This window comes from Crinia signifera, chromosome 12, assembly GCF_055691185.1.
Source record: "Crinia signifera chromosome 12, ASM5569118v1, whole genome shotgun sequence".
In the NCBI taxonomy this organism is placed as follows: Eukaryota; Metazoa; Chordata; class Amphibia; order Anura; family Myobatrachidae; genus Crinia; species Crinia signifera.
Genome location: NC_139228.1, coordinates 34,766,473 through 34,785,486, shown reverse-complemented (window position 1 = coordinate 34,785,486; position 19,014 = coordinate 34,766,473). Strand labels below are relative to the sequence as shown.

At 43.4% G+C, this 19,014-nt stretch overlaps 1 protein-coding gene across 1 annotated transcript; it reads left to right on the top strand.

Annotated features, from left to right (window-relative positions):
* Positions 1–233: 233 nt before the first annotated feature.
* WDR89 (WD repeat domain 89) lies at positions 234–18,256 on the top strand. The gene is made up of 2 exons (XM_083166323.1): positions 234–376; positions 15,909–18,256. Exon 2 carries the CDS (start codon positions 15,941–15,943, stop codon positions 17,099–17,101), a length of 1,161 nt encoding a protein of 386 aa, XP_083022449.1. The 5' UTR covers positions 234–376; positions 15,909–15,940; the 3' UTR covers positions 17,102–18,256.
* Positions 18,257–19,014: the final 758 nt, after the last annotated feature.

The window sequence follows — 19,014 nt, the reverse complement described above, 5'->3', positions numbered from 1 at the left end:
AGAGATGCCTGTCATCAGCCTGTCGTCCAACTGTCACAGACACACAACACCCTGCCTCAATAGTCCGTAGAGAACAATCTGTCTGTGAATAGAATTTAGCTGAATTAGAATGTCCCACAGGGAATTAAATTTTTCTCCACTGGTCTAGTGATAACTTCCCTGCCTACCACGTGATAGGCTGCTGGACGTGCCTCTCTGAGAGCAGAGACCGTGGTTGGGTGAATGTAGCATTACGTAGAAGGTCAGGGAATCCCGGAAGTGACCAGGAACAACAAGTCAAGCCTGCCGGGTGCAACACGTGCTGGATCCGGGTACACAGAAACTGTGTGCTCTCAAGGGCTTCCCTATAGCACAGACATTTGCGTGTGAACATAAGGTATCTTTCATTTATCATTAACCTTTCTTCAGTACTCTCTATTGCACAGGTAGTGTCTCCCTAAAGGGTTCATTACCCCTTACTTGGCAGCAAACTCAGGGACTTTAAAAGTCTCCTAGTATTGTATTTAGTGGCTAATGTGGGGCATCACTGCAGTGTGGCACATGTCATATATACCTTATCTATCATATAAGGAAGCAGACTCTTCACTAATTACATTAAATAAAGATTTGTTCACTTTTATTCAATTATCAATTTGCTTTTTTTTGTGTGAAGTCACTGTGATCACCATGATTAAAAAATTGTATTATCTTATTAATTTATCACCACACTTAAGCATGTATTCGCATTAATATAATATCACTTATAAATAATACACTATTTATATTATAATTCTTCAAAACGTTAACATAACAATCATATCTTTTTAATAGTGGAACACTAGCACCAATTTATATTATGATATAACACAGAACATTATAAATTATTAATATCAAAATACTCAGTTTTAATAAACTTATTTCATTTAATTTACAAATATAGAAGGAAGATTTCACATGGTCGAATCTTCTACATATTGATCTAATGCAGAGGTTCTCAAACTGTGGATCCTGACCCCAAAGTGGGTCGCGACTCCATGTTGCTGACCATCAGGTTGATGACTTTTCTGGAAAATCTGTTGAATTGTCTGTTATTTTAGACTCCTCCAATCATGAGCCTCCACAATGCTGTTGTGCCATGCATGTCCTGTCTGCTGACTACACATGCGATGTGATGAACTTCTGCAGTAACTTGCTGGGGTCCTGAAATTATTTTTATTGTCTGATGGGGTCCCAGAGCAAAATAGTTTGAGGTTCCCTGATCTAATGTATATCTTAATTATGAAGACTCTGTACCTATCCCTTTTAAATCAAATAAAATCTGCAGTCATACAGAACGCAAGCTGAAACCTATTTTTATGGAACCATCAGCACATTAGGTTGTTACCTGCGGGACCAAAAAGTAAAAACATAAAACAAAAATAAAATCCAAATAAACACAAACAACAAAGGAAAATAATATATGGGGAACTTTCTTATTTCTTATTTGTTGATAGACCTGTCAATTAATCCAATTCAAATTGTATAAACAAATGACAGGCAGTAATGACGATGCTGATACTTATCTAGCCATTTATTGGATCCCTGTCACGCCACTCAAAATAACTGGAGAATTCATTGGTTACTCTCCACAATAAAAATCCTTCCAGCCCCGCAGTTGGGTTGGACCTATGATTAAGCTCTAATGCGAAACGTACGTCAGGACGTTCATGGGGGGAGACGGTAAACATGCTTCATGTGACCGGCCCTACCCCCTAGAGCAGGGCTGGGCAACACCGGCCCTCCAGATGTTAGTGAACTACACATTCCAGGATGCTTTGCATTAGTTTTGCTATGTGGCCATGCTGAAACTGATGCAAGGCATGCTGGGATGTGTAGTTCATCAACATCTTCAGGGCCGGTGTTGCCCAGCCCTGCGCTAGAGGCTGTCCGTTAGACATGCGTGTCAGCATTTATGCTGCAAACTATTGATAAAGTGTGAATTGTGTGGCACTTGATATTGTGTGTATCTGCAAGTTACAATCCAGTAACGGAATTTATGTGCCTATATTTGTATAGTACATACAGCGGAGCCGGCAATTGATCAACAGCCGGCTTTTTGGACAATGCCGACAATATATTAAATACTGCACGTGTTCCATTTCATGTATTATACCTAAGGACTATCCTAGTGTTCATTCTAGAACCCGCCATCTTTTTTTAGAACTCATGCAGTTCCTGTTCCCTGCCTGGGGTGTCGCTGTCTGCTTTAGTGCTTCTAGCACAGGTCTGGTTTGCATATCAGTGCTGATATGTAGACCACACTGTGCTAGAAGCACTACAGCAGACAGCGACACCCCAGGCAGGGAACAGGAACTGCATGGGTTTTCAAAGATAGCGGGTGTTAAAATGAACACTATATCCTATATTGTCACATTATACAGCAAATATATGTGTTAGATGGTGAACAAAAAGCCTAAGGTTCTGGTTTAAGAATATTAACAATAGGTGAATTGTGTGAATACAGCCATCACCCACAGCTGCCGATTAAGTTAGATTCAGATTTAAATCAGCGGCTCCAGTGCTGCGAATATTTAATGAGTGCTCATTAAATATTCGCTGCTCTGAATTTAGGACCCAGCTCATTTGGCTGGGTTCTAAATACCGTTTCAGACCCGATTTTGATCCCAAAATACCGGGTCTGAAACGGGTAGGACCCTGCATTTTAACCGGTTTGAAAAAACTGTATTTTCAAACCGGTTAATTGGATCTGCACCTTTCAGACCGCACAGATTACTGTTTTAAAACGGTAAAAAAACGGCAATATACCGTTTACAAAGTGCGGTCTGAAAAGGGCATCAGAGAACCAGTTCGAACCACCACGCTACTATGATACATTTAGTATGTGACTAACATACATTGTTACCATCTAATCTTGACAACTCTAAACTCATGATAGGTATTTAAAATAAGATACAGTTGCACAGAATTATTACTTAATTGCAACACAATCCTATCATAGTAATTTTGAGACCTGTCATAGTGATACAAGTGCCATTTATCATATTGTTGTGACATATAGGAATTGTTGTGATCGGAACAATTAAAATTATTATAAGTGCAAGACTTCACACAGTGACAATTGGTTTGAATTATAGGTCATTAGGGCAGATAAATGCAAGGGTGATAAATAGAGATAAACGTTCAGCCAATCAGCTGCTAACTGCCATGTTACAGGCTGTGTTTGAAAAAAGTCAGTAAGGTGCTGATTGGCTGGAGGTTTATCTCTCTATAACCTTGCATTTATCTCTTGTTAAGGCTTAATACATCTGCCCCATTGAACCTTAATTATAAAACACACAAAACGGACAGCTCTATTTTAATTTGATATTTCACTCTTTATTACACTTAATTGCACTTTCACTTATATTTTAACCATATTTTCGCTGCTTTTTTAATTGTCAACAATAAAAGATAAATTGTAATAACAATCTTTCTTGGGACACCATACAAAATACAAATGTGTTAAACATATGCTATACAAGCAATGATTTGCCAGTTCTGAGTGCCCCTTGTAGGAATTATTTTTCTTTTTTGCTCGTCAAACGTTCATATTAATTCCTGGGATGCAACTCTCTGTAAATATATAAACCTGAAATAATAGGTACAATTGCATACAGAGATCATCTGGCAAGCATACCATCAGACTGTGCGGATTACATCTTTATATCTGAAATAAAGATAACTAGATTGCCTTAACACGACTGTGCTGTGTGTGTATTTAAGTAATCATGACCTCATACATTTTTGTCACAGCTTGCAGGGTCAGTATTCAGTAGGAATGCAGTTAAAATCCCGGCGTTCAGAATCCTGACCGCCGAAATCCCGACACATTCTCCCTCCGTGGGTGTCCACGACACCCCTGGAGGGAGAATAAATTAGTGTGCCGAGCGTAGCGAGGCACCGGGCCCGCTGCGTGGCGAGCGCAGCGAGCCCGCAAGGGGGGGCGATCCACGTCCCCCCCCCTTGTCAGCATTTCGGCTGTCGGGATTCCGGCTTCGGGATTCTGAACGCCGGGATCCCGACCGCCGGGTTTCAGTACTGAATCCATTCAGTTGACCCCCTGCACAGCTAAAACCGTGAGCCTCGCTTTTTGGGGCATTCTCACCATCCTGTGACAGTGAGGATTCCCCTGAAACGTCGAATACGGTAAGCGGCCGGTGGCCCTTTTTTTTTTCGGAGATCCCCTGCTGTTTAACCACCTTGCTGGTTGCATTGAGTATGGCCAGAGTGGCTCAGCCTTATAGACCCAAAATGTGTATTTATAGCAATTGCAAGACATATACCAAATATAAACTATAAATAATTTATCTAGCGCATTATAGAAAATGACAACTAGAATTTGGTTGTGAAAACTACCCCTTAGTTACTGTAGATGGTTGATAGAAGGTATGGATCCTATTAAAGGGGGGGGGAAATGGTTACAGAAACCAATTGGATCTCCACATTTGAGACTATGAGGGTATTTAATTAGTCCTGTTTTTTTAGCTAGGCAAGGCTAGGATGTTTACACCAATTTTTTTTTTTTTCTAGTGATTTTTCGCCCATGCCTTTTCAAATTTTGGGTGAAAAGTGAAAAGGCATGGCCAAAGATGATTAAAAGCCAGGTGAAAATGCCTGCAATTTCACCCAAAAATGGGTGGAAAAAACATGGTTCGGTGGCAAATTTAACGATCCAGGTGTCTCTGTCGCCACTACAAAAATTTTTGCCTAGGCAAAATATTGTCAATTTAATTGAGTAGGACAATTTCAAATTCACCCTAAAAAAGTGTGGCACAAATTGCATATCCCTATGTCCCCATTGATGATACAACTCTACAGCAGATGTATTCAACATGCAGTCATCCCAGCATGGCTAATAGCAGTGTGCTGGGATGTGTAAGTAAACATCTGAAAATAAAAATGTGCAAAATTAGGCTGTTTGTGTATATCTATCTATCTATCTATATATATATATATATCTCACTGCATACTGCTCCTCACCGCTAGGATGCATCAGCAGCCACTAGAGGGCGCCTGAGAGAGCTCCATGCAGGCGCTTGCACACCCTTAAGGGCCCTACGCATGGAAAGATTTTTTGCCAGATTCAGCATGAGAGATTTCACTTAAACTGAATCTCTCAGATAATAGGCACACACACACACACACACACACACACACACACACACACACACACACACACACACACACACACACACACACACTTGTACTAGAGATTCATAATGGGAGATTCAGCATGAGAGATATCAAATCTTTTAGGCGACTTCAGGGGAATACAAAAAGTATTCAAATTTAAATAATGGGTTGGAATAAAGCCTGGGGGAGTGTCATCTTGTCTATATAATCCTCCGGCCAGACAGTCTACATTAGTACAATAGTGGGATTTCAAAATCCTTGAATTTAAATAATAAAAAAAAAAATGGGTACTTGTGTAGTTTCACAACGGATCACATCATATGCAAATACCACATGTGATTTGCATACGATTTGATACACAATGCTATTGATACACAATGCATATCCACATCGTGTCCTCGCGACCTGTTCATACCCCCACTATCCACGTCAGCGCTGAGTTGACTTTATGAAGTGTGGCGAGTGCAGTGAGCCAACGAGCCTGAAGTGTGGCGAGTGGACGCGTAAAACGAGCCTAAAGCGGGGTGAGCGAACACGGATTACTGGACATGTATTCCACGTCCGCTCGTTTTACGCGGGGCTTGCTGTGCTCGCCACGCTTCGGGCAGGGTGGCTCGCTGCGTTAGCCACACTTTATAAAATCAACTCCACGTCGACGTAGATAGTGGGGGTATGAAAAGGTTGGGAGGATGCGTACTGCGTCTCCTTGCGAGGTGCGCTACGCTCGCCACGCTTCGGGCTGACGTGGATAGTGGGGGTGTGCTAAATCACATCGCAGATCGAATCGTATGCAAATATCGCATGCGATTTGCATACAATTTGCATGCGATCTGCTGGGAAGTGCCACCGTGAAACTACACAAGTACCAAAAAATTTAATAAAATGGCTTGTTCACAGCCGGGGACACTTATTATATAAGGTCCCGCGTCCAAAGCATTACCTCTGTGGCTGGTCATCCCTGGAGGAGAGGTGCCCCCCCTCCTGGGAGACAGAAGGCCGAGGTTTTCACTGGCACCCCAGTGTTAAAAACATTAGTGGCCAGTGGCCTTATAGATAAAAATTTGCGGTACAGTGCTCCACACCCCCCCACCCCCCCCCCAAAAAAAAATGCAGCTTCTGGGCGGCGTGCCTCTGGCATCAGTGACAGTCGCTCAGATGGCCCTGCTCATCCCCGCGCCACACATGCAGGAGATGAGCAGGAGCATAAGTGCGACTGCACTGAATTTACCGGCGGGTCCGTTCTGAATCCTGGGCGGATTCAGAACGGCGGGGCGCGCATGTAAATCACTGTGTGGGCTACACACACAGCAATTTACATGCATTTTCTGAGGGATTTAGTAAAATCCCTCAGAAAATTCCTGCAGGTTGGCCAGTGTGTGGGGTCCATTACACACATCAGTATCACAGTGCCATAGCTGGTAACTTGTGTGTGTGTGTATATGTTATAAAAGAGGTTAATTTGAATTCGGTGTGTGCAAGATAACAAAAGATATCAAGTTCCTGTTTTGTCACAGAGAACAAATTCAGGGCCGAATGCACAGTTCCGATGGCTTGTCGGAGCTCGCGGTCCAGCAGGCAATCAGGAGCTACCACTGCTGCTCATGATTGGCTGCTGAACTGCGAGCTTAGATTGGCTTGTGGACCTGCTCTGATACAGCCGGGTGGGTTGTCCACCGGTCTGCCTGGCTGTTACTGCTAGTGTACCACTCTGCCCAGCCACGAGCAGGGTCTGCTTCCTTCCTCCTCCCAAAATCAGGTTGCCAGGAAGCAGATCATGTGCTCCAGTTTGATACATCTTCAAACATCCTCTGGTCTCACCTATTCTTAAAAAACCAAACCTTGACCCTTTATCACCTACGAGCTCTCCCATTCACCTCTAAACTACTTGAACGGCTGGTTTAAAGGCATCTCACGGCTACCTCTCTGACCACTGCATCCTCTTTCCCCCTTCAATCTAGCTTTTGACCACTCTACTCCACTGAGACTGCCCTGGTGAAAGTCACAAATGACCTCCTGTCAGCCAAATCCGGAGGCCACTTCTCTCTGCTTATCTTTCTGGATTTTTCTGCTGCCTTTGACTGTGGATCACCCTCTCCTCCTCCACACACTCCAAAACATTGGCCTCTCTGGCACTGTCCTTGAATGTTTTACCTCTTACCTCACCAACCGTTCCTTCTCAGTCTCTGCCTCTGGCTCCACCTCACCACCTTCCGTCCTTCCTGACGGTGTCCCTCAGGGTACTGTCCTAAGCCCCCTTCTGTTCTCCCTGTACACCTTTTCCATGGGTGCACTCCTTTGTCCTCCAATATCACCTCTTTGCTGACAACACACAAATCTATCTCTTCTCTCCTGATCTTTCCCCACTGTTTTATCTCAGGTTTCCAACTGCCTCTCTGCAATCTCCTCCTGGATGTCTGAGCGATTTCTGAAGCTGAATATGGCCAAAACCGAACTTATTATCTTCCCCCCACCCAGAGCTATGCCCCCTACTAATGGTTCTATCACTGTTAACAACACCATCATCTCCCTCGTTCCCCCAACTCTGCTGCCTGGGTATCACTCTTGACTCCTCCCACTCCTTTGCACCCCACATCCAAGCTCTGGCCCATTCTTGTCAGTTCCAGTTATGCAACATTGCTTGCATCAGGCCCTTTCTCTCACAGAGTGCAACTAAGCTCATCATCCACTCACTGGTCATCTCACTTGACTACTGCAATGTTCTCCTAACTGGCCTCGCTCGATCCCAACTGGCTCCTCCAGTCTGTTCTCAAATCTGCAGCCAGGCTTATCTTCCTCTCCCACTGCTCTACTTCTGCCACTCCCCTTCAACACAATCTTCACTGGCTCCCATTCCCCTACAGAATCCTCTTCAAACTCCTCACACTCACGTACAGGGCCATCTCTAATTCCATTGCTCTATATATGTACTATATATGTCCAAATTCATCTCTATTCATACTCTCTCCCGCCCTCTATAGTTGGCCCAGCGACTGTCGTCTCTCCTCCACCCTGATCACTGCTTTCCACACCAGAGTTCAGGGCTTTGCCCGTGGTGCACCCCTTCAGTGGAAAGCACTCCCTTGATCCATTAAACTCTCAGACTTTGCAAAGCTTCAAATTGGCTCTGAAAACTCACCTATTCATCAAAGCGTACCCTTCCACTGCATAACCTAGTCCTGGGGCTGATCCTCTGACCCCTGCCACACACCTTGACCATCCCTGCCTGCTTACATCCTGCAATCAAACCACCTCCCACTTGCTTGCACCTCATGTAATCTGTCTGTCTCCCCTTCCTACTAGATTGTAAGCTCCTCAGAGCAGGGCCCTCTTCCCTCCTGTTGTCAAAGCCCTCTTCTCTTCATTCATAGCTCTCCCATACTCAAACACTCAGCGACCATCTTTGTCCCCATACTCTCTCCATCTTTGGCCACCAGCCCCTAGTAACACATTCATCTAGTCCTCACTACTAACATCTAAGATTTCATGTGTATTGAATTGTGGCATTCATTTGACCTGTACTGTTTTTATTATTCATTTACTGTAATGTTAAGTTTTGTCTCCCTGTACTGGTCCTTTGTACAGTGCTGCAAAACACTTGTGGCACCTCATATAATAATCTCATGTGCAGTGCAGGCGGGTCTAAAGAGATCTGTGTGCACTACCTGATTTATATAGACTGCTATATTCTTAATGCTGAAACAAACAAATGATGTACGATATATTGTTAGGTCGTTTAAAAGATTGCACAGTGTGTGTGCACTTTATCGTTTAGACTGGACTTCAAGGGAAATCAGTATGACCATCACGTTGTTAACACATTGTTTATTGAGTTGGTGGCCAACACTTCTTCTTGAGAACTAAAAGCAGTTCATGTTTCCCAGAAGACCTGTGGAATTCTGGTTACGAATGAAAGCACCACATGTTTCAAAATGTGACATTTGCACCCCGGTTACGCCAGGATTTGTTCCCTGGAGTTTGTATATTCTCCCCGTGCTTGCGTGGGTTTACTCCGGGTACTCCGGTTTCCTCCCAAAATACAAAAATATACTGGTGGGTCAATTGGCCCACAATAAAATTAACTGTAGAATGAATGTGCGCGCATGTACATGTGGTAGGGAATATAGAATGTAAGCTCCACGATATCTGGAGTCTAGTAAAAAAGTTAAAAAGGTACTTATTTCCTAGCACGGCGCCCACGATCTAGATTGTATGTGTCGGGAAGATATCGCAAGCATTGCATGCATCTTATGTGTTTGTGCATGGATGAGATCGACGAGATATACAATCTATTCAATTGAAAAAAATTTTAATTGTATATACAATATCACATCTTATGGATCTTATGCATCCATAAGATCCATAAGATAAAAGATCCATCAACACCAACCCGAAGCGTGGCGAGCGTCGGCGGTACTCGTCCTCCGACCTTTTTATACCCCAACTATCCACGTCTGCGTGGAGTTGATTTTATATAGTGTGGCGAGCGCACAGAGCCCGAAGCGTGGCGAGCGGACGCGCATTATTTATTTATTTATTTACAGGTTCTTATATAGCGAGGTATTACGTGTCCCCTCGCGGGGCTCGCTGCGCTTGCCACGCTTCGGGCTCGGTGGCTTGCTACGCTTGCCACACTATATTTTATATATATATATGCGATATTGTACATACAATTAAAAATCTTTTCAATTGTATAGATTGTATGCCTTAATTAAGGCATACAATCTTATGCGATGGGCGCCGTGCTAGGAAATAAGTACCGTTAAAAACTTGTGTGGCGAGCGCAGCGAGCCACCGAGCCCGAAGCGTGGCGAGGGGATGCGGATACCTTCACAGGTAAACGCGTCCCCTTGCGGGCTTCACAGGTGTCCGCGTCGCCATGGACACCTGTGAAGCCCGCGAGGGGACGCGTATAACTGTGAAGGTATCCGCGTCCCCTCGCGGGGCTCGCTGCGCTCGCCACGCTTCGGGCGCGGTGGCTCGCTGCGCTCGCCACACTATTCTATTCTCAACTCCACGCCGACGTGGATAGTGGGGGTATGAAAAGGTCGGAGGACGCGTACCGCCGCCCCTCGCGGGCTCGCTGCGCTCGCCACGCTTTGGGTTCACGTTGATCGTGGGGTGGCGTTAAAAATTGTGGGGCCATTTAAGACTTCAGGGGGACTATTAGGGCTCTGTGGCCCATTTAACATTGTTTCCTATGTAAAAATCGCGGGCATTAAGGCATTTAACACTAAAATCGCGTCCAATCTGACTTTTAACATTGATCCCTATGGGAAAATCGCGGGCGTCGCACGCGTTTTTAATGTACCCGCGATGCCCGCGATTTTTTACCCCCGACGCCCGCGATTCTAATCGCGGGCGCCGTTCTAGGTAAAGAGTACCCAAGGAAATATCGAATTCGACCTAGTAATTCGAATGTGTACAATGTACCATGAATGTATATCGAATTCAATATCTAATGCAAAAGTACAGATCTAATGCCAAATCGAATGGAAAGATCTAATGCCAGATCTAATAGAAAATCGAATCTGACATCGAATCAAAAGCAAATCGATGTGTGTGTACAGGGATTGACAACTATGATGTAACATTTATAAATGAGGTAAAACTTATATTTTCTTTTGTGTAGTTTATTTTTGGCTGTGTACAGACTGACCTCTAAGAGAAGAACTTGTATGGAAATGACAAAAGCCTGACTGAATCATTCACGTTCATTTGAAAATTCCTTTTGTGCTTTTATTTGGAATATATCCTATTTCCTGTCTCTGACAAGTAGATCTCAAAGGTCTGTCTACGAAGCTTGCAAACCATTTCCTGTTCTATTAAGGAAGAACATGGCGCCTGCAGCTTTGAAGTTAACCCTTTGGGGTGTATTCAATTATTTGTGCGCGCTGTGGCAGTGGGCAGTGCTGACTGCTCGCTGTCACAGCTTGCAGGGTCAATATTCAACTGCTGTTTCCCCATCGCTAGGTTTTTGAAGCGAGGGGGAAACGGCGTGTGTGGCCATTAAAACAGCAAGGCTCGCGGTTAAATGCAGCGGGCTCCCTGCATTAGCCGTGAGCCTCACTGTTTGGGGGGAATCCTCGCTGTCCTGTTGTTTATTTTTTTACACTTTTTATTTGAATTTATATAACAAATGAGAGTGGTGCTGGCATTTTTGGTGGATATTTTGCAGACAAAAGGTTAAGATTCCAGTGAATGTTTTAATTATTTTCCTGTCATTTTATATACAGGTGTTAAAGGTCGTTTTGATTAACTTTTAATCAACCACAGCTGATTGAGTCGTCCAGGGCTATCCTATTGGCCTACACTGCCGGCACCAATCAAGGCTTTTATTCTGCCTGCCTCAGGCAGGCAAAACCAAATCCCCAATAAGTGTTTATTTTAAGTGTTTCGTGTGTGGATCATTAGGTTGACCAAATTAAGGTCGACATGCATTGGGCCGGCCACCAAAGGTCGACAGATGGAAACGGTCAAAAGGTCAACACAAGCATTAGGTCATCAGTCAAAAGGTCTACATGGTTTTTTACAATTTTTTTTGCCCTAAATATCATCAACATGGACACACCGAAAAAGCGCTCGCCATGCTTCGCACTCGTTGACCTAAGGACCGTATATTTTTGTGCAAAATTGGGTCATTTGCAGCATGGTAAAAATGTTCTATAACTGGATAGCCCGGTGATATTCTGTTTTTTTGCCATACGGTATTAGGTTACCCCTCTAGGGAGCATTTTTTTGATTCAGTTTATGGACAACTGTAAAGAAAATGTACTCAAATGAAACTTGTACATCATCATTAAATCCTGCATTTAAAATGATTCATAGTTGCACGTAAACGGATTTGAATATAAAAAAAGTAACCTGTGACTGGGATGCAATAGATTTTGCATTCCATTCACATAACATGTGTGTTTTTAAAATAGTGGTTTGGCTTAATATTATTTTCGGGAACACATCATACTACCTCCATCATATTTCATAGTCCTTTAGTTAGGAATATAGGCTATCTGTAATCTGCACAGTGAGGATTATCCTTAATCTGCCTGGTCACAGGTTTACAGATCTCAATGTCATTGCATCCTCTGTTCTGTCTATTCATACATCCCCAGAAACCATTTCATCCTGTACCACTTGCTAAACATACTTTTCAATCCACAGGAGTTTGTATGCCTATCTGGCTAATAAGTGAACTGGCACAAATGGAATCATTATGGCTAATATTTCTAAGAGCAATTGCCTATTAGTCCCGGCAGCTGAATGCTCTTCTAGTCACCTGCCTGGCACAGGGATAGACTGATCGGATACGGGACCTGAAATGGTATATGTAATCCATACTGTGAGAGTCTATCATTAGATTCGGTGTCACCCAGTGCTGACCTGACTCTGGCTCCGAGCCTGGCCGATTCCTAAGGTTGCATTACTCAAATTTCACAGCAAAAAAAGGTGCTAATAAAACACACTTGGCGGATAGGATCAGACAGGTATTTAAGAGCGGCCGTTAACAGAGTTAGATGGTAAAGTGTGATACATTTCAGATATTACTGCTGAGCTTCGTTAGATTTATTGACGACGGCAAACTAGACGCATGCAAACGTACATCACGGTTTAGGTGGTCGTATAGAAATGGGTAGATGTTCTTCTTATGTCCGTTTTTTACTTCCTTTAATATTTTATTTAACCCTTTGAGTGCCAAGTGAATTTGTCAAAACTGGTGTGAAAATTGCCAAGTAAACACCTTTTATTCATCATACTGACTGTTTACTGTTTACCTTTTTTTTATATAGGATTTTAAACTTTTTTTTTTTTTTAATAGGATTTTAAACTTTTTACTTTATATAACAAATGTGAGTGACGCTGGCATTTTTTTATGGATATTTTGTGCATCTCTCAGATGTTTAGTGTTCATTCTAGCACCCGCCATCTTTGAAAACCCATGCAGTTCCTCTACCCTGCCTGGGGTGTCACTGTGTGCTGTGGTGTTTCTAGCACAGGTCTGGTTTGTATGTCAGTGCTGATATACAGACCACACTGTGCTAGAAGCACTACAGCAGACAGCTACACCCCAGACAGGGAAGAGGAACTGCATGGGTTTTCAAAGATGGTGAGTGCTAGAATGAACACTAGATGTTGGCACTCAAGGGTTTAATGCAAAACTTACTCTTGATTCCAGAACTGTGCCGGGTTATCGGTGGTACAAACACATGTAACACATGTAACGTGCAGAGAGGGTTAGATTATTGTGAGTTATTTTGTTTCTGTGCAGGGTAAACACTGGCTGCATTATTTTTACATTGCAATTTAGATTTCAGATTCAATACACCCCACCCAAATTTAACTCTCTCTGCACATATTACATCTACCCCGCCTGCAGTGCACATGGTTTTGCCCATTTTCCAAACAAATGTACTGCGATCAGATCTGAATAAGGGCCATAAGGTGTGCCCAAATGAAAAGGAGGCTTTTGCTGTAGCGGCGTTGTATGTAATCGCAGTGGGTTAATGTGTTTGCCGATAGATGGCGTGGCAATTTTCCCAGTCGTGCATGTGTAGTGAATGGCTTCCTACCTGTAAAGTTGTTTTTTTTGCAGTCGGATGCAGATCAACGCAAAGAGCTGTTAAACAATTTCTTTGCGCAGAAGGCGAGCACGCTCCATAAATGTATAGCAGGATGAAGGCGGTGTATATAGAGCAGTGTCTCGCACGGTGCACCATATTCCGGTAGTGTCAGCCTTATGAGGCGGGACCCGGAAGCATCAAGGACTTGCCATGGCCCAGGCAGGCAGATATTGGGCAGTATTCAATGAGAAAAATTCGCCCTGTTTTACGGCGAATTTGTGCTTTTTCCGCCTTGGACGGAGCATTTTGCTCTCCAAAAGCGAGCAACCCTATTCAATGTGAAATATTCGCCGTCTTTCTAAGTGATTTTCGCCGTCTCTCTCCGTGTAGCAATTCTCCATCTTTTCATGGAGAGCTGGAATGTGAACTTTTAAACTAAAAGGTTTTTTTTTTTTAATTTTGGTGTCAAAAAATCAGGATTTTTTTTCTGTGAAGGGGCATGCTATTTTTATTCATGTGCTTATAGCACATGAATATATATTTAATTAAAAAAAAAAAATATTAGGGGGGGCAGTTTGTGCTGCCTGGGTCCCGGGGAGCCCACCTCCCCTCCACATATGTTCTGGGGCAGCCAGGGAGACTTTAATCTCCCTGGCTGCCACCGTCCCACGGCTCCCTGCCAGCTCCCTGCCGCGGACGCTCGTCCGCTGCAGGGGTTAAGACTCGCCCCGAGTGGCGGCGAGTCTTAACCACATTGAATAGAGGGAGCAGGAGTGGCAGCGAGCCCTCCGGAACAGGGCGAGTGCATGGCGAGAGAAAAAATCTCTCGCCATGCACGGCAAATTTTTTTCATTGAATACTGCCCATTGTCACCAACCCTGCCATGATTTCGGCTGTGGAGGATCTCATTAGTCAGATCCCCAAAGGTGAAATTGCTGCTGCAATGTCGATAAGCAATGGAACTGTGTATCGCATAATCCACAGGCAGCTTGGTTATGGCAAAGTTTGTGCACAGTGGTGGGTGCCCAAGCATCTCTCAGAATCAGAAGTTAGCGAGAATGGATGTTTGCTTGACCCATCGGCCGCTCGCCTTCTTCAAAAAAATTGTATAACCGCTCTGCGCTGATCTGGAGGAATCCATCATGCATCCGACCATGCAAAACAGCTTTCCAGGAATGAAGAAACGGAGCTGATGCTGTTCGCTACACATGCGCAACTGTAAAAATTGCAACGCCATCTATTGGCACACACATTGACCCACTGCGATTAAATACAACCCAGCTACAAAAAGGTCTCCTTTTTCATTTGGGCCAGTTACATATCATGCCCCCAGTGCTGCCAGTTAAATAGTAGTTAAGGGAAAATAAAGATGTGCGTCCATCCAGTTCAACCTTGGTTAGTGTGTGTGATCGATTTGCTGCATCCCTTATTATACGTTGTGTATTCTGATTTATTTAAAGACAGATTTTAAATGTATGTATTGTGTCTGCCAACACCACCTCTCCATATCATGTGCCCGGTGGTGCCAGTTATCATATCTATATATAATACATTTTTCCACTTCACTCAAGGGGAGTCCTGCTCTTTCAATTACAGGAAATTTGTGCACTTTACAAGTTACTCTTGTATATGACCAGTGGGATTCCAGTGTGTAATGTTTGCTCACATACTGGTTTCTATCAGATGGAATATTCAGTAAGTTTAACAGTTAAGGATTATTTTGCTCCGTGCGTGTGTATTTTGTGTTGCAGTAGAATACAGTTGATCCACATCTGTAATAATGGTCAGTAATGATCATATAAAGGTATGTGAGACAAGCTGATTTGACAGTCTCACTAGTGCTGCTAGGTCCAGAGGGCTTACACCTACCCATCCACCTGGTCAAAAGAGCATCAAGGGTTTACTTTAAACATTTAACTGCCTGGAGAACATCTATGGCATGCCAAAATGTACAGATGGAGCGGCCCTCAGCCAGCGCCGGGGTTTTGCCAGAATGCCCCCTTTGACGAGCACTCCATCTGACTTGGGGGGGGAGGTGACTGGGACCAACGGGGAGCTTTGTTTTGAAGGGGATCCGACTGCCAGACCCCCACTAAACGAGACCAGCTCCATCTGTAATTTCATAATAGTGCTCTTTTGCTTCTAACCAGTACACTCACTTGACTGTTTCAATGCTTTCTAATTGTCTTTATTATATTTTAGGTCTGAGAAAAAGAAAAATACTTTGTTTCACCATGGAAGGTCTAGAACAGCAGCTTTCTCATTTTCACATTGTGAACCGTTCCTCTATAAAAGACAGCACGACTTACATACTTGACATCGATGAGTCAAAATCAGTGGATGAACAAAACCATCAGAACATTGCAGTATTATGTTCCGATAAATCAATTAATTTATACACAAAGGAAACTATGATCTGTCTTAAAGAATTGAATGCACACCCTGGGGTGCTGAGTGGGGTTCGGTTCTCTCACTCCAATCACAATCTGTTGTTTTCTGCATGCAGTGATGCTACGGTAAAACTTTGGGATGCTCGAGTGAATGGTGCTGAAGCAGTCCAGGTATATGCCGGTTACCCATCTAATGTCTTCATAAGCTTTGATATCAGCTGTAATGACCTTGTAGTCTGTGCTGGCACCGAAAAAGAAGAAGAGGACTCCTTCCTGGTCTTCTGGGATGCAAGGTATAGTTCGGACACAAAATCTAAAGAACCTCTTGGCGTTTACTCAGAGTCTCACAATGATGACATCACTCAAGTGCGATTTCATCCAACCAATCCAAGCCTGGTAGCATCTGGTTCCACAGATGGACTTGTTAATGTGTTTGATCTTAACAAAGATAATGAAGAGGATGCATTAGCTACCACTTGCAATTCCGACTCCTCCGTGAATATTATTGGATGGGCAGGAAAGGATTACAAGCAGATTTATTGCTTGACACATGATGAAGGTTTCATTTGGTGGGACCTTGCACAGGTGGACACAGAGGAACCCATTACTCTCTGTAAAGTAGAGGATATGAGGGAAAAAATTAGTGCTTGTTCCATTGACTATCTTATAGGAGGCCTTTACCATGAGAAAAAGGATGAATTGTTTCTTGTTGGAGGTTCTCACACCGGTGACATCAACCTGCTCAACTGTGATTCTGATAAGGTGTCCTATTTGAAAACTCTACATGGTGGCCACTCTGCGACTGTGCGTTCATTCTACTGGAGCATAGAGGACAACTCTCTGCTAACTGGTGGGGAAGACGCACAGCTGCTGTTATGGAAACCAACAGACCAGGACTCCTCACCAAAAAAGAGCGACTCCATGAAAATGGCTACATCCTTGCAGCAGAGTGTTCGAGTGCACAATACTAAATCTTACTCACCCAAGAGAAAAATGACGGGCTGAGAGTTACAGAATTGTTTTTTTAAGTTGGCTTTCTCATAATATTTTATTTAAAAGGGAATTCTATTTAAAGCTATATTCCGCTTAACTGGGGCTTCCTTACTTAAAATGAGTTGACTATATGGAGAAAGATAACCATAAAGTGAGAAGTGGCTGCTGCATATGTCTTGTTGAGATACAGCTGACCTGCCCACACCGGTGCCAATGCAAAATTGTGCAAGTTGGCCGTAATTACTCCTGCATCGGGTTTGTTGCATGCAAACCTGATGGTGGGAGATCTTTGGACATGATCTATACTGCATGAGTATGACAGCTCCTGCAGCGCCCCAAGCCACACTGTTACTGACGTTCTACACCTGTTTAGGGGCTATAGGCGAGTGTTGTAGGTGTGCGCGGCCTGGACTGCGCCTGCCAATGCAGATTTCTTAGCCCCAGCAGTGTTTTAACTTGAGTGATCCAATGCTGTGTCATCACAGAAGCGATCAGGAGTCATCTATATACATAAGACTCTTCTTGGAGCAGTAGCATACATTCACAGTAGCCGCTACTGCATAGCGTACAACGAGGAATGCTGTATGCGTAGTTGTAAAAAAAGGCAACTGAAAGCAGGTGTACTTACGCTTCCGCACACCTTCCGTAAACTTGTTCTTTGTATTAATGCCCAGGTGTACTTCTTCAGTAGCAAGTGAAAAAAGGCCAGAGATGCATAGATCTGTACACCCCTCCCTCCTTCACATAGCAAGAGACGTTCTGCAAATGGGTGTACATTCAACTACAGTGGTCTCCAATCAATAATGAGGAAGAGAAACATTATCTTAATCATGTCTAAAATCCATCCATGGAGAAATACTTGACATGGTGTTTTTTAAAGTAGTTTTTAGCTGTGGCGCTGGTGAGGTGGTATTGCATTACTAAAATATTTAATAGTTTTTACATTTGTATTTTTAAGAAACAAACAATTTTAATAGGATTATTTCTGTTAATCTTAATTATTATTTTTTAAGCACAGTGGCATTTAGTTGAATATTACCTAAACCAAATGCCATCATGACCGGCCATGTACCTAAGGTACTCCCTGCAAGTGAAACCTACACCCCACTGACCACCACCCCCACCATTCTAACCATTACCTTTTATCAATAAAACCCTTAAAAAATATTTTGTTGCGTTGTCATCCTTAACCCACACATCATAGCCATCTAACCTCTGGAGTTGGACATCCATGTACATATTAGGTGCAGTGCTCTAACCATAAGCAATAAATTGTAAGCCGGATTAGCTGAATGTTGGCAAACTGGTCCTCGAGCTCTTCCAACGTTCCGTGTTTTCCAGGCCACTTGTGGATCTGTAGATTGAGCCGGTTAGTAATAAATACATTTGAAAATGAGACCGTAACATGTGCACTAGCTAGGTGGTCTGGAAAATGTGAACTGTTCGTAGATCTTGAGGACCGGTTTGGCCACCCCGGATCTAGACTGATGGTGTTTATGATCTTGCACACAGAAAATGTAGCTAATATGGTCTAAAGTGACCACGTGCTGATCCAAGTTGCCTGTGCAGCTGTAAATCTGGTTGGTGAGATTATATATCCAGATCAGTGGAATGTTGTTACTCATTGTCAACATAATTAACAAGCAGATAATGGGCATTAACACCATTGCCTTGGCCCAATCCGTCACCTAAATAAGACTCTAGAGTTTCCTGTTAATTACTCAACTGCTATGACAGACATGGCTGTGGAAATTTGGAATACATATAGTAGTTAATGTTCATGTTAACGTTTTCTGAGAATAAATCCAAGCATGCCTTAAACCGAATGACTTATTAACCATTGGCTTTTAAAATATTGCCCCACTCCCCACATGGCAAACGTGTGAGCCTCACCTAGGAGATGCTGATTGTGGCCACACAAAGTG

Coding starts and splice junctions, on each gene's coding strand:
- WDR89 (XM_083166323.1), top strand. CDS start 15,941: ATGGAAGGTCTAGAACAGCAGCTTTCTCATTTTCACATTGTGAACCGT.